This window comes from Paramormyrops kingsleyae, chromosome 12 (assembly GCF_048594095.1).
Source record: "Paramormyrops kingsleyae isolate MSU_618 chromosome 12, PKINGS_0.4, whole genome shotgun sequence".
NCBI lineage: Eukaryota > Metazoa > Chordata > Actinopteri > Osteoglossiformes > Mormyridae > Paramormyrops > Paramormyrops kingsleyae.
Window position 1 is genome coordinate 20,889,470 of NC_132808.1, and position 25,189 is coordinate 20,914,658.

The window sequence follows — 25,189 nt, forward strand, 5'->3', positions numbered from 1 at the left end:
TTGTCTCTCTCTGTGGGTGTATCCGTAGCCTCATATGATTGGAAGAATATCGGTAATCAACCGGAAGAAGAGACCCATTGGTCTCTTCAAGAACATGGTAAACACAACTAAGAAACTAAACACACCAATCTACCAACCAGACCTCTTTCAGAACCAGTCCCTTATACTCCAACCCTAAAACTCTGGTCGGAGGGAAAGACTCACACAGCTCATGTGAATTTGTTACTGGATGTGATTAGGAAAAGGTCCCTCCCAATCATGTCAGCTTTGAAATATTCAGAAACAGACGGAGCATGAAATAATGACCCCCAGAGCCCACGCACACATGCGGTATCACCAGTGATGACAATGTCAGGCCTATCAGTCAAATGACGCTAAATGTTTACGACGGAGATGATGACATGAGAAATAGCTTATCAGAGGATATCTGAAAAGTTGCGCCCCATGACTGCCTGTGCAGTGATGCGTTGTCTTTAAAGGTATGTAATATTCACAATTCTAATTCATTATTATTATTACTCTCAGTAGTTAGCCGTTTAGCTAATGAGATATCCAACTGAAGCCATGTCATTTTAATCATGTCTCCCTCTCCATAGTCCTATAACTGGACCCCATCTGGGATGAAACCGTAAAACTGGGCGTTATGGCTCCATGTGTGCGGCCACCTCGCTGTCTTTAGTGGTCCTCTGGGGGGCGGTGTGTGGTTCAGTGTGCTAGGCCTCTGTGCCTGCGATCAGAAGGTCACTCGTTCAAATCCTGTAATCGGCAGTACAGCCATATGTCCATTAGACCCCTCCCTCAAAACACTGAATAAACGGTTGACTGTGCACTCGGAGCCCAAGCTTCACTTTCGCTGGGCTCAGGGATGGGGATGTTTGCCTCAAAGGAGGGCATGATGGGATACGCAAAAAGGGGCATTCTGATGTACTTCAGCAAATGGCAAATGAAGCATCACTTCATTTTCATTTTCTTTTTTCTCACAATCACGCACTGAAGGAGCCCCAGTTTCTTCATATTTCTGCACCCTGTATCTCCATCTGCACTATAGACCGGCGGGACCATGGCTGGGATGCCTTCCCGCCACAGCAGGGCGGGGGACCGCGGTGCCCCCCCTCCCCCCCCCTGAGTCCCCCGGGGCAAGCCGCTCCCCACTAACCGGGATGTGGCGCTCCGTGAAGACCTGGAGCGGCATGGGATTCTCCCGTCCAAGTGCTGACGAGGCCGCGTTCCTCGCCGACATCGGCACAGGCCAGCGGCGGGGAGAGTGGATGCGGCGAGGACCAGAGCCCGGGAGGCAGTGCGGACCGACCGTCCCTCTCCGGGGGCTCAGAGATGGGCCGTCCAGCAGGGCGCTTTGGGCCGCTCATGTGTGCTTGCGGTCACGACACATTTACAGGAATTGATAGGCCTGCAGACACAGAGTTGAGCAGCAGCAGTGCCCACCTGGCCCCCAGTTACACCGCCCACTAGTGAAGGCCCACTGCCTCGCCCCATGTGACCCCGATAGCTGTACTCTCACAGTCTCCTGTCAGGTATCACGTTTCACACACAGAAGCCTACTGTACAGCCAGTAACAGTAAACCCCCCCCCCCCCCCATGGAGCACGGTGCACGTATATCCCAGCATCCCAACGCTACACACATGGACTGTATTACGGGACCATTATTGCCCATGAGCATTTATAATGGAGGCACTTACAAGGGTAGTGGAGGAGCCCACAGCGAATGGTAACGCCAACATATCTCTCGGTCTCTATCTTCAAGCAGGGAGTTTACAGGGGTGGACCCACAGCCCCTGCAGAAAGCTGATTGGCCACCAGAGTGCCCCTCCCCTGTCACTCACCCATTCAAAACATATCATTGGCTAATAATAAGGTTATACCCACTGTATGAACTATGGCCCCTCACCTTATCCTAGAATCGCCCCATTTTCAGGTGTCATGTTCTGGGTCTGGTCAACCAATGAGCTCCCACCAGCCCTCAGGTAACACCATTAGGTGGCTCTGACCTCATATGCAAAGGTCACTGAAAATACAATAACTGAAGTAAAACCCCTGCAGTCTGTGTCGACCTGTCGAGGACTGAATGGCAGTTTCCTCCTCATAGTCTTTGGTGTTTCTTGTACAAAACATCTTCGTTTAGCTTCTCAGAAATGTTGACAAAAAAACCCAGAACAGGGAATGAAAGGACCAGTAACGCCAGACCTGCGTGCTCCTCTGAAGGCCTTTGCCATCCATCCATCCTGGGAAAATGATGCTAAACTTCTACATTGTATTCTATTCAGACTCATTTACGCAGCTGAGATGATGGGTACCAATAGAAGTTTTGATTTGTCAAGAATGGCATGCAAGTACACCTTAACTCAAATTCTATACTAGTCTTCCATCCATCCACTTTCTGTAACCGCTTGCCCTATTCAGGGTCACATGGGGTCTGGAGCCTATGGGCACAAGGCAGGGAACAACCCAGGATGGGGCACCAACTCGCCGCAGGGCACAAGGCAGGGAACAACCCAGGATGGGGCACCAACTCGTCGCAGGGCACAAGGCAGGGAACAACCCAGGATGGGGCACCAACTCGTCGCAGGGCACAAGGCAGGGAACAACCCAGGATGGGGCACCAACTCGTCGCAGGGCACAAGGCAGGGAACAACCCAGGATGGGGCACCAACTCGCCGCAGGGCACAAGGCAGGGAACAACCCAGGATGGGGCACCAACTCGCCGCAGGGCACAAGGCAGGGAACAACCCAGGATGGGGCACCAACTCGTCGCAGGGCACAAGGCAGGGAACAACCCAGGATGGGGCACCAACTCGTCGCAGGGCACAAGGCAGGGAACAACCCAGGATGGGGCACCAACTCGTCGCAGGGCACAAGGCAGGGAACAACCCAGGATGGGGCACCAACTCGCCGCAGGGCACAAGGCAGGGAACAACCCAGGATGGGGCACCAACTCGCCGCAGGGCACAAGGCAGGGAACAACCCAGGATGGGGCACCAACTCGCCGCAGGGCACAAGGCAGGGAACAACCCAGGATGGGGCACCAACTCGTCGCAGGGCACAAGGCAGGGAACAACCCAGGATGGGGCACCAACTCGCCGCAGGGCACAAGGCAGGGAACAACCCAGGATGGGGCACCAACTCGCCGCAGGGCACATTCACTCACACAGGAAATTAACAATTAACCTCAGCATGTTTTTAGATTGTGGGGGGAAGCAGGAAAACCCAGAGGTTGCAGGTAAACACGGGGACAACATACAAACTCCACACACAAGGAACCACTGCAGAGACTCGAACCCGAGTCACAGAATGAGTACATTTGATGCTAAATATGGTGCTCAGTAACTGCAGTTTCTTACATGGGGTCTCAGACATGATAGCCTTTGATGTCCTTAAGAGGACCTACAGAGAAGGAGACACGTCACAAGCAGAATTGTCTATAATCACAAGCTTTCTCCCCAATAGAGGCAAAAGAATATACTGTGTTTCTAATGTTCTGAGCATGACCTGTGTGAATAGCACCACAAAGGCACTTTGAAAGGTCTCATGGGGCCAAGGTCACAAAAAGAGCAGGGTGACGTTATCAGCAGTGCACAGGTGTGCCCCCCCACATCGACGTGCCGCGGGGGGGTCCCTTGGGCACATTTAAGCGAGCCCTGGGCTCAGTGCTCTCACAATCCTGTTTCGCAAGGCCTTTGTTGAACTTGGAGTGCACGCCAACTGCAAGGCGCTGCCACCTGCCGTAACCCCTCGGCCCCCGGCTCCCACATGTGTTAAATGGCATCCCCATCCACACGACGCCTGTGGGAGACAATGGCGCATTCAGCGCCTTCCAAGATCACACTGGCCACTGCCTGTGTGGCTAGTCATGTGACCACTCATGTGACCTGCAGGATGCCCTATCATGCAGCTCAGGGTATTCAGCTTTACTAGAGCCCCTCATGGAGCGACACATATTTACAAGAAACAAGGTAAGCAATTAGTAACCACTGCTTCTCTAGTTTTTACAAATACCTATATCATGAATTCTGTCATTAATGAGGGAAAAACATGGTTTTATGAATAATTTGAGAATAACACTAATGATGAAATGGTTGCACATGCAGTTTGTCCTGACTTGACTTTGACTTTTCTAAACCTTTCTCTGCCACAATAAACACCACCAAGCATTTCAAATAATTTTTGTGGTATTTTTCTGAGGCAACATAATGAATAGTTTCCTTTTGCTTGTGGTTAACAAAAATGTACCATTTTTAGGTACAAGATCGCAGGTAAAGCGGCTACTGAATTTGACGCCTCTCACCTTTCTTTGGTTTCAGAGTCTTTTCAAAGCATCTTTCATGGGTCACTTAACAGAACCTAGGAATACAGGTAACATTCAGGTAACATGCAGTGAGCGCACATTCAGCTTGTAACCTTTCTACAGGGCTGTGTCCAAGGTAAGTCCTGTACATCTGCCAAAGGAAAAAGAATTCAGAACTCAGGTGACTGCCAACAAAGACTGAACAAGCTCCACCTAGTGGACAAGAACAGTCAACGCACAAAAGTCAGTACCATGCTCCACAGGAACTATAATTTAGCGGGTAGGATTTCACAAGCCAGGTTTGAGATAAGCATCTCCATGCTAGCCTGTAGTTCAGTTCACATGTCTGCGGGGGATGGGGCAGCGTCTGTGAGTTTAAGTCTACAAGGGGTCTAATGACCAAACTTTGAAGTGTAGAGTTTGCACTGGGGGTGCGGGGTGGAGCGGGTGGGGATGTGTGCCAAAGCGGATGGAAAATGTCTCATGTCAAGAATAATTTACGTTTGCCGAGGCCTTTGCCATCACGGAAAAACACCGAGATGAGCAGAAAAGCTTCCTCTTTAATGGTGGAGTCAGCGCTCGTGCTGAGCAGCCGTGACAAACCTTTAACATGGCAAGCACAAACCCCACCGCAGGACACAGGCCGAGAAGCAGATTAAATGTATAGTTGTTACTTCTTTGCTGTGAGGAAGAACTCAAGCACTTCAATGAGTGCATCTTACCGGCGCAGGGCAACCAAAAGGCAAACCGTCATAGACCCCAAGCTTCCTCAGCCTCGACATGAAGTATTAAAGGGTTTAAAAAGTGCATCAAGCTTGAATCACCAGCAGGAAGCAAAGCAAAAAAAAACAAAACTATGAAAGGCAGGTGAATAATGTGTACACAATATGAGAAATTTATACACATACAGATGCTCCTCACTTTACAGTGGTTCGGCTTGCGATATTTCAGCTTTACGATGTTGCGATAGCGATGCACATTCTGAAGTCAGTTTTCAGTTGTGATCCTGGGTTAGCGGTATTGCGTACGATACTTTCTAAAGATGCTGGGTGATGGCAGCATCCATGCTTCCAGTCTCCGTAGCAATACCAAGCACAAACAACGTACTGTATAGCGTTCTTTTCCTGGGTTTAACGACATAAACTTGTATTGATTTATTTACTTTTCAATTACTGGTATTTAGTTAGTTACAGTATTTGCTTATTTATTTATCATATTATAGTCATATTCAACTTATGATATTTACCACATGTGATGGATTAATTGGAACTGTAATATAACTCTCGGCACTCGTGTGCCAAGCTTAACCCTTTCACATTGGTCGTTCTGTCCGTGCAGATATATAGGAACCGACATGATTAGTGCCAAGAAGGCAGGCATCCTAAGTAAGCCTTACTCTTGAGTTTTGGATTAATTAGTCTCCTTATCATTTTGCTACTTGTGGGTGGAAGCTCCCATATCACAGGAACTGGTGAACATCAAAGACTGGAGAAGCTGCTGACCTTCTGGAGAGCTGGGTTCCTTGATCGTTGTTTCACTGAAGGCTTCCAACTTCGCCTGTTCTTTTCACGTTTTTTTTTTTTTTTTTTTTTTTTTTACTAAAGGCATATGAAATTCTGCACCCCGACACTGAAATAAATGCCATTATCTCTCGGACAGACAGTCCCTCATGGGCCCATCTTGAAGAATGCGAAAGGGTTAAGAAAATCAAGAACCTCCAGACCCATTACAAGGAGAAGAAAGGAGAAAACACACCTGAAAGCAGCTTTTAATGAAATGGACTTTCCAAAGGAATTCCAGACAAAACCCAATGATGGAGGCTTCTTGCGTTTCAATCTGATAACACCGACTGACTACCTACCGGCCAGCCGCACGGACTTCCGTTACCGGCGAGCGCATGAAGGAGAACACCTCCCTTTGTTTGGCTTACTGTCACACAATGCAATGTCATTCAATGTCAGGTGATGAGGCTGTGAGTGGGGGGAGGGGGGTCCTGGCCATTTAGAGCGTGAGGACCTGAGTGGATTGGTAACTGTAATACAGAGGCCAGGAGGAGTCCCTTTATAAGCAGCTCATGACAGAGGAGCATTTTCCAAAGGACTTCCTGTGTGGTGAAAGGCCTTCCTGGTATGAGGGACTGCTTTTGAGTTTTTGGAGAATCGAACAGCAACCCTGCGCATATCCATGACTGACAGTGTATTGTATTACTATACAGATATCTCTTTGTGGGGACTCTCCATTCATTTCTATGGGGAAAACTCCAATCCCAACACGATGACCTTAACCCCTACCCAGCCCTACCCTTAACCATAAGTAACCAAACAAAATACGAGACTTCTGTCATTTTTGTTTTTTTGCATTTACAGATCTTTGTGGGGACCTAAAAAATGGTTCCCACAATGTCAATATAACAGGTTTTTATTACACTGTGGGGTACAAGTGGTCACCACACACACACACACACACACACACACACATCACAATATAATGGTACAGTACTGTGGTTTATGCACCAAGAATGGGAACACAAGTTGGGGAGTAGAAGTATAGCATTGTTCAGAGAGCTATATAATTTTAAGAGAGTAGTATAGATTGATTGCCATGTTGTGAAGGCCCAGTAGTATGCGATGTAAAGTTTATTATGGGGTACTAAAACCTTGTGGGGGTCCTGCATGCCCCTCCCACTGAGCACCTGCACATTATAATCTGCTAAATCCTCTACAGTCACGGGTGGGGGGGGTCAAGGTGTCAGGGCCGGTGTCGGCCACCGCCACTGGGGCCTCAAACCAGACACCTACCCCCCAGGTCTTATAAAAACCCAGCTGAATAAACAGCATCAGGAGCCCCTGACAGGGAAGCAGGCAACTGAATAACAGCAACCGCCCCTACGTGGGCGGAGTACCCATAATGCCACAGCTCAAAGACCTGCCCCGTCTCCCCTAAAAGTCAGCCGGACTGGACACCGAGCCCCAAAACAGACCCCTGCACATGCCGAAAACCCCCGGATTAGGAAACCAACTGGACACATGTGAGCAGACGCCATGCAGGAGCGTAATGCCTCTAGCAGGTGCACGGGTAGGGTGCGCTCTGTTAATCTTCAACAGGGGATGCCGGAAAGAGGGAATTATAGGTCACTGAGAGGAGAGCTTCGCACCAGCTAGGTTTCTGGACAGGAGACTGAGCGCTTTGACAGAGGATTAGCCATGGGGGAGGAAGGACCTTGTTTTTGGAGGGAAGAGAATATTCTTGTCCTCTTGGCTACCCGCCTCTCACAGTGGTGTGTTACCCCAGGAAAAAGACAGCTTGCCTTCAACTCACTTCACACCATGAACTCTCCATCACTCCCCATCACTGGCGCAATGGGAAACGGGGCAAGTGAGGCACACGGTTTCCTCAGCAAAATGAAACGGGCCAATCAGGCGGCCTCATTGCAGGTTAGTTGAAAAAAAATTAGTACAGCAGTCACATGACCTCACTGACCAATGGAAAACAAGGCAGGTCCATAAAGTGACTGAAAGTGAGTGGCCAATGACAGTCTTTCTGATTCATTAACACCAACAGCAGCGCTACTTACTAATGCTAACCTCCATGCATGCTAAATCCTCCAACTGCTGTCCTGCCATTGATGCTCTCTGCAACCAATGAGCTAAACTGGGAAAACAGGCACTGGGGGGCAGTGGAAAACACAACACGGCTCCACAGGAACTCGCCCCGGTGCCAGGGAGAGAACAGCAAGGCGCAGTGGAAGGACTGCAGCCTAATTTAAGACACGGAGGGCGGGTATAACGTTACATAATGTTTTTAAAGCAGTGGGAGAGGACAGCTTGGGTGGAAACACCCCCCCCCCAGACCCCGTCACGGTATTCCCTCACATTCTGAAACGAGCCCTCTACTTCACACAAACCCTTCTTGGCAGGTTCAGGGTGGATACATCTGCTGAGCCTAAAGGAGATGAATAGAGGATCGTTCTTGTGCCTGATGTGACCACACAGGCCTCCGGGAGTTAAGATGGACCATGGACCAGCTTCGAAAACAAATCCTCCGCAGGACTGGGTCTAATCTTCAATTAGATCACTCATGAAGTGTTCCATCAAATTAGCTTTGCGTATTTTGTTATATAAAATGGCCCATTATATTAAAGTCCGGGTGGTACATCTTTTCATTTAACTGGACTTTTGAAGGGGCTAGCTGTGATATTTTTGTCTGAGTCCACTCCCTGTGTCACGCTCAGGTACTGAGACTCAAAATCAGGCCAAGTGCAGCAATAAGAACATATTACCCAGCCTTCTAAGGGTCCACTGGTGACCAATACTGGCCAGACAGGGAGTTTACAGCCATTCCAATGTGTTCTAGGGGGACAGGGATGAAAAATCCATTAGGGCAGGAATAACCAGTACACAGACTAGGATTGTTCACTGACTGGCACTGGTTTAGCACTGGGTTCGGTCCAATAGCTTAAAGAAGGCAACTGCTGACAGCTCGGGCTGAGTAAGACCCGTATCAAAAATCAGACCCACCCAGTGGTCACGATTTACAGCACAATGCTTGAGTGCTGAGCGAAAAGAAAACTGAGTGTCATATCGCCCTTCCTTATTATTTAATCATATATTTAAGCAGACTGAGTCGTACTCTCCGCTTGCATGTTCAATACAAACACAACTCAACTCATTATTTAAAAATTATTATAGACTATAATCCACCGTAATGATTTTCCTTCTAATTTTGATGCTTTTTTCAAAGGGAGTAAGACATATTGGCAGTGTGTGGCTAAGGGTGTTACGCCTCTGTGCCAGTGATTGGAAGGTTGCTGGTTCGAATCCCATATTGGCAGAACATTCACATGCCTGCTGGGCCCTTAAGTTAGGTCTGTAACCCTAAAGCCTGCCCCAGGAGTGCCAGATAAATGTCTGACCATGGGCTTGGACTCCATATTTCATTCTCACCTGTGTCTGTGATTCTCAACAGAGAGCAAGATGGAATATGCAACAAGGAACATTCCGATGTACCTGCACCCTTGTGAATAAAGCATCATTTCATCCTGATGGAGAAAAACATGTTTGCTGAACAGATAGATGGACCTTTCCCTAGGGGTCCGCTTTGCATGGTGGAGGACAATGACACTGATTCATAAATAACCTCCTCAGGTTCATCGTAACCATAGGGAACAGAAAAGTTATGCTCAGTTTTAATGTGACAGAGTGATGGTTTTACTGTTAAAGTACAACTGTGTAATGGTCACATTACAGTGGGATGTTTGCAGTGTTACAGAGCAACAGCATAATGGTTTATAATAACAGAGGAACGGAGTAATGTTTCATGCAGAATGACGGCTTCAGCATAACAGTGAGACGGCACTGAAATCTGTAGAGGTGGAAAGTTCAGGTCCAGAAAGTACAAATCCAGACCAAGGTTTTGTTTCAACCAACCAGTTGAGTACTCTGTGACTGTGACTCTTTATACTCAGCCGGCTGGTTGAAACAAAACCTTGGTCTGGATTTGTACTTTCTGGACCTGAACTTTCCACCTCTGGGAATCTGCCTTCCATGCCGGTCCTGGACAACTAAAGTTCACTGACAGGTCCCAGAGGAAGGGAGTCATTAGCCACAGACAGGAAGCACCACTCTGACCCTCTAATACCCAACCCAGTGGTGTGAGCCTGGGGGCGCTGTTCTCGGACGCCTCCCCTCCCCACGCCGGTCAGAAAGATAAACACAGATGAAGCACAGGGTGGCTGGGATGGTGAAAGATGAATGACAGTAATAAAACAACTGGGAAAATGAGCCGAGCATGTGACGCACCGAGGGAAATGAACAAAAACATGCAGATTTGTGCTCCAAAATCTTCATCATTGCCCTGGGCACCTGGAGCGGTCACATGACTTCACTTTCAGCTGGGGACAATGCTCAGAACTTCCTTTGCCTCGTACAAAAAAAAAAATGTCTAAATGAGCCAAAACAAAACGTCCGTCATTAAAATTAGAGTGAACTCTCATATTGAAATGACGTTACAACAGGAAGTAAGTAACAGGAAACATGGAAGAAGAGAAAAAGGGCGATGGGCAGCTGAAGTGGGACGAAGGCAGGAAGAGGATGCAATAGCAGTGAGAGCTGGTGACCAGCAGGAGGATGCAATGCTAACGACAGCTAGCGCTTATCTCCTGGCCTGGGCTGCCGATTTAGTCAGCTGGCTGGCTTGACATTTTTAATTCGAGACAAGTCTGCACACACATGCACACGCATTTATATGTATATAACAGCTTTATTACCTTGTAAATTGCCTGTAGGGTTTGCAAATTACCCCAACGCTTCTGGTGTAGCTAATTTTAGGTGCATGATGGAATAATATAGATTTGTCGTAAGATTTCTTGCGTGAGAGTCTGAAAGCATGAGTGTCACACCACATGCATGAGGGCTAGCAGCCCTGCTCATGGCTGATAAATGACACTGGGCAGTAACGGGCACAATGACAGATACATAAAGCCCTTCTGATGGTTAACTGTGCCAGCCAAATACCCATCAGAGGGCAGAGAATGCTGGGACTGAAGTGCCGTGACTCTAATGACTGGAACGGATTATTCCGGAATGAAGAAACACACGCACATGCATGTGGGGCACACGCACGGACAGGCACGCACAAACGGCAACAGACACATACACACACGGAATTCTGGGAGCTAAGAAGCATGTAAAGAGGCACGGAGACGATGGGCCTGTCTTTACCTGAACCGCCACAAGCACAATCCTAAAAACACGGCGAATCGGATCAGGAGACCCGTTCTGTCCAGGAGACAGGCACCTTGACAGACTCACCATGTAAAGACTCCCTAGACTGGCTGTGACTGTGGATTTCCAGTGAGTCAGTGACCTTTTAAACCCACGTTCACTTCTTCCCTTAGTAAGTCTATGGGGCAGAGGTGAGAGCAGAAATAATCCAGCGACAGAATACAGGAGACTGTTGTGCATGCTAACACATGCTATCGCCAAAGGCATCACATTAAACCACTTTGCACAACAAGAAAAGGATGCTCCAAGAATCATTAGAAAAAATAAATAAAATAATTAGTCTCAGTGGGCTAGTTTAAATGTACACATATGAGTGAACTGGGATATTTTATTGGGTGCCATTCAGGGCTATAGGATCGGAGAATTGGCAATTCTGGAAAATGGGTGGATAAAGCTTTCAAGGAAACAGCATCAGGGACACGGGATTTTCAACACCCCACCTGTCAGTTCATCAAAGGGCAATGCACCCTGCCAATCTCTACCTTGTCAGCGCCAAAAGAGGAAGCTACCAGCCGCCTGGCACAAACGGGCAGAATTCCTGGTGCCGTGTCACCTGTCAATAACTCGAGCAAGGAGCCACAAAGGAGCAACCAGCAGGATGAGGAACGTCCGACAAACAATCCGGAGAAGAAACGTCAATGGAAATATAAAATGTGTCGCCTAAGAGCTGATGTGGCGTGGGTCTCTGAATCTACCGGGACTAGTGTTGAGTTTCAGACCCTCCCCAAAGTCCACCCCATCTGCTAAATGTTTATGGATGTCTTATCAGCAGAGAGATTCAGTGACTCCCTCAGGGACGGTGCACCGCGATTCCTTCCGTCGGTCACAGAAGACGTTGGGGACGTCGTCTCACGCAAAGTCCACTTCATCCTTGCACCCACAAAGCCAACGAAGTCCAGCTGTACAAATTATCATCTGAGCAGATATTACTGGAGCGAATACAAATCAAGCATGTTGCCCTCTGGTCACGAATTTCAGCCCTTGACTTCCCAGTATCTGTTGTTCTTCCCTCTACAGGAAGAACACCCTCCGCCCCAACCCAATGAGAAAAAGTGAGAAAACCCAACGGATGGAGCATGACAGTGATGATGAAGGGACTCTGAGGACATGGGGTACAAAGCTGAACAGGTCCACTGGCCAGGAAATTCTTAAAAAGTGAAGATGAGATTCCATTCTGTTCCATTCCATTCTATTCTCAGGTATGGGGTGGGTGGTCCACAACTACAGCAGCCGGGAGGATAGGAAGAGAGGCCAAAGCAGATCAGCTCCATCTCCGGAAAGACAATGGCAGCCAGGGTGTGGGCTGCAAGCTCAGAGAGAGATAACGGTGATGGACCACCGAGTCCAACTCCAGTCCAGGTATTGTGAATGAAAACAAAGCATTTCCAGAGGCGTATCTGGTGGAAAGATGGGGCTTCTGGCCCAGAACTGAGGCAGCAGGGAATCAAGCAGTGCTTCAGAGCTGTATGCGTGTGGGCCCAGATTCTTAAAGGGACTGTGACCCACCCCAGGCAATTATAAAATCAATAGATCTTGGAGACCGCATTTTAACCAACGGAACCTCTCGCATGACGTTCTATGATGTGTCAGTGGTCACACATGGTGAAATTGACAACTGAGTACACTACACAAATAAATCAATCAACTGGTAGCATGACAGGAAATGTATAAATTATGCAGGGTCTTTTTTTTTTAATCGAACATCCATTAGAGCACCACAGGGGCCAAAGTGACAGACTCGAAGGAAGCACTCAACTGATAGCAGACATCTCAGTAGGCCTAGTTGATGACCCACCAGCTGTTCTGACTCATAAGGTGTTACTGCTCTGGGTGGACACCAGGCAGTACCCAGACAGCCTGGCACCACCAGCCTTGATAAGAGACAGCTTGGCATCCTCGTTCGAGTCTCCAGCCCTCCAACCTAGTGCCGTGGATGACTCCCATCCTTACTGTCAGGAGCCTTGGCATCACCAGCCCTCTTAGCCTCCTCCCCTCCCCCGCCCCCGCCATGGGCAATGTTCAAGAACCCCGCTATAACTGTCAGGCCGCGCTCGCTAAACGTGATGTATCAGCTTTCAGGGAAGTGTAACGAAGCAATCCTTAGCTGGCATGAAAAAAAAACACCTCCCCCAGCCCAAGCAAGTTGTAAGCATTAAAAACAGCCTTACATTTCAGAAAAAAAATCTAAATCACTTGCCATTGACGGCAAAGTCTAGGATTACATGTGTATGCACCTTGTGGGGAGGGGAAAAAATGCTAATTACAGGCTAAGGGATCACGCATCTAATGTTTTCCTGAAGTGGTGGCGCATTCTGAAAATTCCCCCGCGATGTCGACACGTTGGCGTTCAGCTATTGTTTTGACATTTAAGAGAGAAGGTCGGAGGCCGACGCCCTCGCTGGAATCCCTTGAGAGGCCCTCAAAACCAGGAACGCTTCCCCCAACCCAAGTCTCCCCAGGTACAGGAATGGCGGACTCGTGGGCCTGCCGAGTCACGTGACCCGGGATTTGTAAAATTTTCCTAAAAAGTCTCTGCCATGCCACCGCATAAATATCAGACAGGACACTCCCGTGCGACAGCAGGCTTCCCCTCCTATCAAGGCCAATCAATCGGCATGGTGGATAAAACTAGCTGCGCTCTCGCTGTTAGGTTGAGGGGGCTTTCAGGCGCCTGTACAGAAAGAATTGAACCCAGCGAAAGTGTTTAGCTACGCATATTAAACGATTCGAATTGGCTGGGAGTGAGACCTTGACAAAGGTCATGCCCCTGGCTAATACGCATGTCACTCCTCCAGGCTTTTATGTTTTCACACTCGTACACATTTTAAAGGCCTTCAGGTAATTATTTCAGGCCCGACGAATCACAATGACGTCGCTCCTCAGCAACTAGCTACACATCAATTATTGCAAGTTATAATTGCAAGCTGGTATCAAAGGGCTACCTAAGGAGCTCTTGAATGCGACTCTGTTTACTTTGTTGGTCCAGCCAATAGAACGAGGAGGTGAGGTGGAGGGGCGCGTCAGAGCTCAACAGCACTCTCCTATTGGCTGGTGCAAAATGAGTGCTGGAAACACTGTGGCTAACTGGAGGTTCTGAGTAAAAGGCCCGCCCCCCAGTACGATGTGGTAATGCTGCCCCCCTTATCGACACTCTCCCCCGTCCCCCACCACTTTGTCCCTGTGGCACAGGTTCACCAGTCCCCAGAGGCCAAGGCGATGGTACCAATTACCTCACCAGTGAGGCCACCAGCATCAAGGGCCGGATTAAAAGGACCGGCCCTTCTTTGTGCCTCAGCCACACAAGAATCAAGAAAAAGAAAAGAAAAGAAAAAAAAAACAAGGAAGTTTTTCATGTATTTCATGTCACTAAATAGCAAATATCTTTCGGACATCGCATCAAGCTCCGGAGCTGATTATGGAGAACAGGTAGAGTTACCAAACAGGTTAGAACATGCAGCACGTGGACAACAGTGGGTTAATCGGGTGATAAGCGGCTTTCTGCACTTCCCAGACTTAAAGAATGTCCCCTGCCTGATCGGAGACTGTGGCAGTCTTAGCTGGGGGGTGGAGGAGTGATATTTCACAGCGGGCTATGCCAAGAGGCACACATTCCAGTCTGATACGTATTATGTGCCTTTTTAACAGCGAAAGATAACTATCAGAGCTGAACTGAGCTGCTTTCTCAGAGTAGGAATAAAAGCTCAAGATAGATTTAAAAATAAAAACAAAGCAATCTAATTAGCCTGTGGACAGTTCAAAGCACAGTGTTCTACAGATCATCCCTGAGCTTTTAATTACACTGAGCATTCTGTGAGATTGCAAACAAACTTTTGATGAATATTGAGCTTTCTGGATGATGAAACTGGCTTCTGAAAAGCAACCACGACTGTGTAACACTTAATACCAGCAAAAGTTCTGTGGTCTACGGAGACCATATGGCTGGGACAATGGAATATGATGGGAAATGCAATTCACAACACAGAGGCTGACCACGGTTCGAGATCAAACTCCCGTACGCATTTTGGAGCCCATACACCTAAGATATGCCAACCCACAGCCATCTCACCAGGGGTTATTCTAGGATTTTTTAAGATGGGGGCATAAAAGGGGCCGTAATTCATACACTGAAGCCAACCTTATCATTAGCCAATAACATGTTTTGAATCGCTGAGTGACAAGGAAGGGGCACTCCGGGAGCCAATCAGCTTTCAGCTGGGTGCCAGTGCCCCTGTAGTCTTGCCCCAGCATACACCCCTGCATCTCACCCACTTATTATGAAAGACCTTCTCACATGGACCAGCCAACATGGATTCAAGACCCCCTCCACCACCCAACTTGTGCCAATGTCAATCCCATTCCCAGGAAGCGGCGGTAATGACGCACGGACATAGAACATAGACGTCTCCACCTCTACTGTCCCATAAACGAACATATCCAGATGATTCAGACCAAGGGCGTTGAAGCCTGGTCCTCGGGGGCTGCAGGGCAGGGCAGTGCAGCAAATCTCATTTGCCAGGTGTTTCAGGTTTAAGTCATGCTCTAAATAAAATGGGTCCCAAAAAACTGCACGACCTACTGGACAAGAGACCCTGGGTCTGACTTCTCAGACGACAGGGGGGTCTACAGAGATGAGGCGGAGTCACACCAGCCCAAAGAGAGGTGAGGAGAGAACAGATGGGGTCAAACCACCACAGCCACTTGACCATTCAGTACGAGAACATGGGAGCCCCCAGAGAAAATTATGAAGCCGGAAAAAGATATAAATCCCTGGTTTTAATTATGGTTTTGGGGGCTTTTCCACTTCCCAACCAGGTCCTCTGCTAGTCAGGCTACCGCTAGCGCAGTGACATCTTTCACTGTCTGCAGTGCACCTCACTGGAAACAGAAGCTACTTCCACTCCAAACCGTCTTCCATTTGCAGACATTTTGCAGCCATAAAGCCTGTTCTATATTGGGCATAGGAATGTGATCCACATTCTTTCCTATTGTCAATTAGTGCCTTCGCTCACGTAAATAGCTCTCATCCCTCTCTAGCGAGAGCGCTCTACTGAGCTTTCAGAATTGCGGTACCCAGGGGTGGCAGAGAGGACCTGGTGAGCCAAGAGGATGTTTATGGGTGGATGAGGGGGGCGACAAGGGGGGTGGGGGCAGCGGGTCATGTGCCTGCTCATGCGTGCTTTATTAGAAGGTGTGCATGCGGTTTGCAGGGAGCATGAGTGAAATAGGAACGCAAAGGGTTATGGGATCCAACATGTATGAAAGATTATTCCAGAGGCTCACAGCAATGTTGCATGTGTGTGTGTGTGTGGGTTTGGATTTTCTACATTGTGGGGACATTTTTCACACCCACTCCAGTGGCGGATACAGAAAGCAGCGGATGGGTGGGCCTGGATTAGGTCTGGGTGGGTCTGGATGAAGCTCAGCGCCTGTTTTCTTGGCCCGTCTTATATTCTTACAATGTGGTGACAAGCAGGGTGAAACCCACGCAGAATTATAGGTGCGGGTGAACATAACGTCAGTCAACACACATAAGAGAGTAAGTTCTGAATATTATTATTATTCATAATATGTGCAAATAATACATAATTGGAAGGATTCCCAAGACAAAACAACTCACATTCAATGCAATTAGTGAAAATTAAAATTAACAAAAATATGTATAATAAAAAAAATATATACATTTTTTGAGAGGGTGGAGGTACCCCAAAAGATCAATATATACCATAATTTTATATAAATCTGTGAATGCAATAAAAAAACCAAGACTTTTTTGTAGCTATTTTGTATAAAGATATAATTACAAACCTGTGTGTGTGTGTGTGTGAGAGAGAGAGAGAGAGAGACAATAGGAAGGTCATCAGGCTTCCACACTTCCTTGCACTCCGGAGCCTCTTCCTCATCCCCTTCCTCCCTCCACCCTGCCCTGAGCTCTGCCCTCTGTCATCTTCTATCCTTCCCACTCTCCTTTCCATAAAGCACATGGAGGATTTTATTCATGGAAATCATCTCCGATCCCGCGCTGCAACGCCAGCATCAGTCCGTCAACATCCTTTCTTTACGGGGCGTTAAGAGGGCTTACACCACCCGTCACAAGAGAACAGCCCCCCTGCCCCCCACACCCGCAAACCCACCGCTGGCATTCTCAGACTCGGGGAGAGCATGCAGGGTCACAATCTGCAGACCAGATGAAGAGCCAATGAGATATGGTCTGACAACAAAAAAGAAAACACACAAAAAATTTTAACAGTAAAACAATTATTCCCTACAGTGGAGACAACAAATGGAAACTCCCCACATCGACATGCCAGAAATACAATTATGTTGCTATACAGTCATAGCGAACACTGACTTAAGCACCTGAAAAATGGTGCAAAGAGGTGTTTCAAAGTTTGACAAAGAGGCTTAAACCACAGGCACCTGTGGGGACACCGCAGGAGAGGGGTCCTTAGACATGCACATGCTGAGCCGTTCCATCACGGCATGTGAGATGGGGGCAACTAGGCCCCCGCTGGCAAAACTCGCTGCAGCTGCAGTGCCACCTACTGGCCAGAAGAGAGGTGGAGTTCCGCTGCAACACAGTCGCATTTCCTTGCGGCAGCGGAACACACGCCTCCTCTTTACCTTTTGCGCCGCGGGGAGAAATCTGACACCACTGCATCTCGCAAGGTCGCGGCCATTGGCCTACAGGTGGCACACGAGTTTTGTCCAGCCTTATCCGTATCCCATGTCACTAAGCTGTCACCTGGATACGCAGAGCTCTGATTGGTGCATTCTAGCTCACAGTCGCCAAACTAACCTACTGTGTCCTTTCTTCCCAATCACACCCTTGCTAACAGCAATAATGAATAAAAACAATACACCCTGTAACCACCTGACCACTAACCTGGGACTCTATCGGGTAAGAGGTGAAGGCATTTGCCTGCCCTCAGATACCCAGGACAGTCTGGCCGCGACCCATCCACCGAGCTGGACTCCGAATCTGACTCTACGGGGAAAAGCATGCGGCTTTGACCTACCCGCTCTGGTCGCTCCCACCAACATTGCCCAGCTTGCCTGCCAACACCATCACAAACTCAAAGGCAGGGTGCTTGGGGAGGGTGAGGGGGGAGTGACTCTGTGAACCCAGAAAGCGAGGACTCCCACATGAGACACGCCTCGTGTGGCACCGAAAGTGCTTCTTTCGTTCTCATTCCGATTGGGCCCAGATGTGAACAATGAGTAGAGTTTCAGGAGTTTAGCAACTTTAACTGGAAACACTCAGTCTTGTTAACTTGCGCCAAACCGGCTCTCCCAGCCAAAACCAGATGCTTTGGACATTTTTTTTTTTAGCACTGAGACCCTCTAAAACGACACACACCCACCCCTCCTTCTCTACTGCAGAAATCTGCAATTAAATGCCTTAATAGGATCTCTCAAGGGAGATTTTATGGATAATGTAGGGCCAGGAAACGAGAACAATGTCAAGCACCGCAGTGAATCCCGTCACAGGGGCGGAAATATTTGTTTCCCTCTCGACAGCTTCCAAAAAAAAAATCACTCCAGGTCCCATCCTGTTCAAGCACAATTCTACAAGACTCCAGGGCACTGAACAAGAGGTCAAGATGGCGGTTATCAGCATATGCTCAAATCGAGAAAGACACAAGGATCATGCCTGCCGTATGATGCCATCTGGGTCAAACAGAGGCATTTCAGGAGACCTAGCTGGTCGTTTTTTTCCGCTTTTCAGATTAGAGATAATTTCAAACGTGACGGATTCATCCAGCGACAGTGAAGCCGGGATACCACACGTATTTCTTTGTCTGGGAAGAGGGTCACGGGAGGTCATGTGGGGTTTGTACAAAGGTCAGGAAACCAGAACTAATCTGTCATTGACGCAGCAGTCCTCACAGCGTCTTCTACTTCTGACATCATCCCCTGCGGATGCTAAAGTGAATTCCTCTACCAAATGTATTCTGTTTAGTATAAATAAATGCATGCCCATCTGCTATAGAAGCATAACTCATTTTGTAATAGAAGCTTGAGAGAGGTTTATTCTGTCCGGTTGCAGAGAGATTTAAGAGTAACAAGAATGGAAAAGAAAAGAAAAACAAACACAGCCCCCACCCCTTGCCGGGTATCCACCTCAACACCACTCTGACCTCATCACTTCTGGTAGTGTCAGGAAACGACACCTCACTGGGCCGAACCCGGTCACTGGGCCGAACCCGGTCACTAGGATTGCCCACCCAGCAGACTCCCATATGGGGTTTTTTTCAGCCTGGGCTCATTTAGGAGGATTTACCGCTTTGTGAAGCTGGAGAGGGTTTGTGGGGTGTGTGTGTGGGGGGGGGGGGGCAGTTGGCATGCAGTTTGTCGCTAAACGAGATCCTTCAAGAATCATCCAGAAATGCCATTATGCCGCTATGCCTCGGACAAAGGGACGACTATTCATTCCCTCTGGACCATTAAATGTTTGTAGCAACAGGCCCTCCAACAACCCCCCCCCCCCCCCCCCGCCAGCCCAAGACCCCCACAACTACCCACCACACGTCCCGCAATCCCAAGATAGAAAGGTAATGATTTTTCCCTCCACTGGCTCCTCTGAGTAAAGAATATATGAAAAGATTCAGTCAGACCAGGGGGACATTTAATGGCGACGAAAAAATTGCTCGGCTATTGTCCCTATGCAGGACCCCCGCAGTGCCAGCCTTTGAAGTGGCCAACGAACAGAGTCCTCCAAGAACTAGTGAAGTTCTTTTCAAGAGCCGTCAGGCACTGGCGCACAGCATTCAGCTTTACTGGCTCTCCGGCTTCCCAGCCGCGTGGCGGTGGGCAGGGGGTGCTGAACACCCCCCCCCCCCCCCCACATAAAAAAAAAAAAGTTTAGTTGGGGCATTACAGAAGCTCCGCCGTTTTCAGGCTTGATAGTAAATCGGCATAAGTGCTCCATCTACCATCCTACACAGACCGCAGCTGCCAAACCAGGATAAACATCAAACACTGAACCTATTATCAGAAATCACTGGTGGAGCAGCAGTCAGTATAAGCGCACCCCCAAAGTCCGAGAGTTGCCCTACACCGTCCCTGTGGGCACACATCTCTTCTGCTCCTGTCTAGACTTGGCGAAAATACCAGCAGATTTGGCAGCGCCCGTGTTGCTCTGTGAGCGCCGTTTAAATGTGGAGTAATATGACGTCCCTGTAACCGGGTAGCTGCGCGAGCCCTCTACGTGCCATCCAGCCACGAACGTCAGCAGTGGTGAAAATATGCAGGATGATGAAGGTCCAGAGGTCCAGCATACCTCCGCTCTTCTCATCGGCGCTGCCAGCCCCATCCTGGCCGGCCACCAGCTGCGACCCGTTGCCCCCACCCACACCGGGCATCTGATGAGCGGCTGGTGCACACGCAGTACCTCTAAACAGCCGCTACAGTGCATGTAAGATACAGTACTGTAAAGCGCGCGTTCTGAGTAGCGCTTACTTGTTCAGCAGTTTTATGAACGCAACCTGTACAGAAAGGAAATATAGACACGCGTGTCTGCTGAAATGGCGATCTCTGCACATGGCACACCAATAATAATTAGTTATAGCATTTGACTTTATTCGAACAGCATGAAGCGATTATGGAGGAGTTTGTAGTACAGATGCACGATCGCACTGTGAAAAATACCAATTCCAGTCCAGGGCTACGACAGATTAAATTTGACAGTTGTTAATAACTACTCCTACCGAGACGCAAAGAGATTTCATTTAAAAAGTTTACTAATAACAGGTGCTTAAACTATTATAGTTAATAAATGTATTACTTATTAATAGTATTATCAATTACATTTATATTATTTGCGATGTATATGCGCACCAATACATTAGCTATGAGAAACAAATTAAATTAGTATTTCAGTTGCAGTAAACTATTACTGCCATTCATTTTACCCCATATATAAATAATACGCGACAGATTTATAACACAGATATTTTAATTGTGTCATTAAAATAAATGATTAAAATGAACACGGCATCATATAGGAGACTAAGTTTTGGCGGTGAGAATTTCTTACCTTACACAGCAAGGCGAAGGAAAGCAAGAAAACCCACGCTGCGTTGTGGATCCCAGTTGCCATCTCTCCCGTTGTCAATTTCAGCCGGGTGGTACTCTTAATAAGGAGTCTAATTCAATTTCAGGGGTGGGAAGAGCCCCCGAAACTGTGATGCACGCCTCTACCTTTAAAGCACTCTGCCGCTCCACAACATCGATCGAAAGGCTTTGTTTTTAATGACATGACACCGCATGCTTGCTTCCCAAGAGTTTTGTACCCGAAGAACACGTTGTTGCTAAATTTATGTTTGCATACCATGCGTGCGTCAGTGACGGGGCTCTCCCACCTTGCATTCTTAAAGAAACAGAATCTTTTTGCCGACCCTTTCCCTGTTTTGCCAGGAATTACACGCTAATACTGCGGCGATCGTTTTTTTTTAATTACATGGCGTGCGTTAAAAAAAAACTCAGTCAATACTCTGAATTGCTGGGGGAACCGACCAACTGCAGTGAGCAATTAACAGATGTCTTGCGTGCCCCGTCTTTAACCGGCAAATTCCCATTCATTTTCCGACGGTTTCCTCCGGCTAATCCAGAAAGCGTTTACTTAACTCATCAGTCATCTGCGTGTGAAGTGGAAATTCAGCGCAGGGAGATGCCGAGAAGCAGACTCGTTTTTATAAGACAAACACACCAGGTCACACAATAAGAATGTAAGATAGTAAGGTGTTTTATTCTCCCGTCCTTTCTATAGGTTGTTGTTTCTTGTTCAACACGTGTCGGTATTATTTATATACTTTTTAACACCAGTGGTTCTTTGAAATATATTGATACTTTTTAAATCCACACATGGAAATGTCATTATCGCGGCTACAAAGGGGCGAGATGTTCTTTGAGCGCGGGTAAAGAGGTCCAGGCATGTGAGGTATTAACTGGCTGAACTATCGTCTGACACTGGAGGCTGAATCCAGCCCCGATCTCAATTAACAGGGCAAACGGAGGAATGTAAACATTCACCTGTGGAAGAAAAATTGAATTGTTCCATTTCTACTGCAGGGGCAAATCATGAAGCGCAATCACGTCCTGGGCGACGTGCCCGATCGGGCTGCGCATGAAAAAGCCCGCTGTTTACGGGAGACGAGGAATCTGGAAGCCGCTTGTCAAAGCTTGACCCTGGGGACCGGGAGGAGAGAGCTGAGGATCGCATGCACTTCAATACGCTAATGCGCACGCTCGGCGGCGGGTGGCCTGGCTCTCACAATGAGGGGTCTTTTTACTTAGATGTTGAAAGTGTGCTCAGATGCCACCAGCCATATGGCAAAAAAATGACCCCTAGTGGAAATTCCAGTGGAATCTTCCAGAGTTCAGAGTTTTCAGGCGGTGTTAAATGGGCTTTTTGACAGCAATCCACAATGCTTTATGCATTAAATGTGCTATTCTAGGTTAAAATTATTTTATTACTGTAGCAGTAGCTCTACAGATAAATACAATGCACAGTACTGTTTCAGTCTTGTTAATCTGCCCAAAAACCCATTAAAAACCAAGGCAATGATGCTTTCAATTGGAATTTCCCCAAAGGATGACCCGTGAATGTATATTCAGGGACTGAGACTGAAAATGAAGCGAGGCTGGGATTTGCTGCGTAACCTCTCTGTGTGAAGTTAAAACACGGGTTGCAGTGAATTGTACTTTTAATGCTTTGTGGGGTTATTTTTTTCCTGAATTAATTTCTACAGCAAAGGCTGGAGGGGTTGTAGGTTTGATTGAAGCTGGATCGTTGTGTGTTCAAAACTATAGCGTGTTGCTTCACATTTATTTCGTAGAGGGAATGTATGTGATAATCAAAGGATGGATTACATTACGAAATCGTAGGTATTGTGTGTAAATTTACCCTCATCTGAACCTTTGTGGTCTTTTACCAGCTGACAACAAAGCATTGCTTTTGGCATAATGATGCATGGTTCCATGGGGAACTGCCAAGCATTATGGGTAATATGCTCTTTTTGGGGTCTGCTGATGTTAATGTTGTTCCCTGTGTATTACGGTGAAGGGTTAAGGGCCAGGCAGATTCTAGGGTAGCTAGCTAATGGCACTGTGAAAGCAAAGCATTGTGGGAAATCGACTTGCCCAGTCTAATGATTGTATGGATATGCTGCATGCCAACAAAATGCCCTCATGCAGCCTTCACACTTTTGGACATGTCAGCCAGTAATATCACCAGATAAGGTCATGCTGTCTGTTTTCTAAAAATCCCCAATTTTACAGCAGGTCATTTTCGCCACTGGAAATATTCTGCACTAATTCACCTACACCCAGCCCCCAGGGGCAACAACTGTAGCCTCCAGCTGCATTTGCCATCTCTCACTTATGCCATCTAACAAAAAAAAAACAGTAGCCTGCTCTGCCAGGGTGGGTTCAACATAATTCAGTTCACTTAGGTCCATTTTTCAGTCCGTAAAGCAGTATATAAAACAGTGCAACAGGACAAAACAATAAGTCAACAGAATAGATAGATAAATTCTTTATTGGTCCTGGCTTGTATTGTACTTACACAAATGTTCTGAGGGCAGAATGAAAAATGATTGGTTCAGAGAGATAACCAATCACATTGTAGACATCTGATTGTTGGTCCTGCCTCCTCTAGTTGCTTGGACCCACCTCCTCTATAATCTGATTGGTTATCTATCTGAGCCAATGATTTTTCGTTCTGCCCTCAGAACATTTTGATCCTGAGGGAAATTTAGGATTGATGCCAGTCATTTGATGGTTTGTGTTAGACAGGTCGGTTTCCAGTTGGTGGTAAAGGTGAATAAATATATGAAGTGGCCAGTACATCTCAGCTGCGATCCTGCATTACAGTGTGGCCATGCTATCAGTGAAGACACCATTTCATTCTGGCTCAGGCCCTTATTTTCACAGGGTCCTCTTTGTACTGAGGTTGGCACCGAGGGCTTCGAAAAGCAGTTACTGTTAGGCAGACTTTTAAAGCTTGTACAGAAAAGCTAATGGATGAGAGGTGCGAGGGAAACGAAAATGAATCCCAAAGCAAGTTAGCTGCCTGTCAACCAGGCTCTTGGGAGTTTTACTTGCACAAAAATATTCTGAGGGCAAAATATTCAGAGAGATAACCAATCAGATTGTAGACATCTGATTGGTTGGTCCCACCTCCTCTAGTTGCTTGTGCCCACATCTGCTACAATCTGATTGGTTATCTCTCTGAACCAATTTTCCCGCCTGGTCCAATACCACATAGTTCAGCTCGCTATCCTGCCCGGAGCCTCCTTGGCCTGATTTGGGTAAGTACTCCAAGAAATGAAGCAATATTCAGCTGACCGCATAACATCCTTTCCTCCTCAGGGGTCAGAAGTAATATGCATCGTTTTAATTTTTTAACATGTGTTGCGTTATTGGCCAGCGATTTTCCCAAACACATTTTCCCAAACGAAGCTGACTCTCCTCAAATCTCAGACAGTCGCATTCCTTTCAGACAAATATCGCCATTCTAACTGTATCCAGTTCTTAATAGTCCAGGGGGAGTATCAGCTTTTGACGAGGCAGGGATCCGGAACATTCTACTGAGAGGCAAGTGCCTGAGAAAGAATCAGAGAAGGAACAAAAGCTGTCAATGCTGGGAACCCACTGGTCCATTGTAACAGCAAAACCCCAGCAAGAGGAACTGGCAGCGGGGACATTAGTAACAGTTGGGGGGAACTCAATATATGAGTATCGCTTTCACATACAGCTGCTGGGCGGTCAATAACCAAACCTGCGTATTGAACTAGAGCAGAAAGGAACAGTAGCCAAGATCCAGCTCCAACTCTGCTGGAAGACATATATAATTGATGGTTTTCATTGCTCTGGTTGGACAATCGGGCCCCTCTCGGGCTCCGAGGGGCCGGCCGGGGCCCCGGCTGTGTCCTGCTCTCCCTCTTCGGGCTGCGTCCTGAGTCTGACTGCCACTGTGGGAGGAAGAAAGGGCAAGGGTTTACCGGGCCCAGACACTAGGGGGAGCCCATGAGTAGCTTTGGTTTGGTGGGGTGGGGGCAGCCCTGTGGGTGTGCTTTCCTTTCCATGCTCCTCGTTCCGGTAGGA

At 47.7% G+C, this 25,189-nt stretch overlaps 1 protein-coding gene across 1 annotated transcript in view; it reads right to left on the minus strand.

Moving 5' to 3' along the window:
• LOC111848713 (ADAMTS-like protein 1) overlaps positions 1 to 21,384 on the minus strand; it is a 91,776-nt gene extending 70,392 nt beyond the window's left edge. The window contains exon 1 of the mRNA XM_023820926.2: positions 21,120 to 21,384. Coding sequence (XP_023676694.2) covers positions 21,120 to 21,182 — 63 coding nt within the window. The 5' untranslated portion in view covers positions 21,183 to 21,384. The remainder of the gene's footprint in view (positions 1 to 21,119) is intronic.
• Positions 21,385 to 25,189: the final 3,805 nt, after the last annotated feature.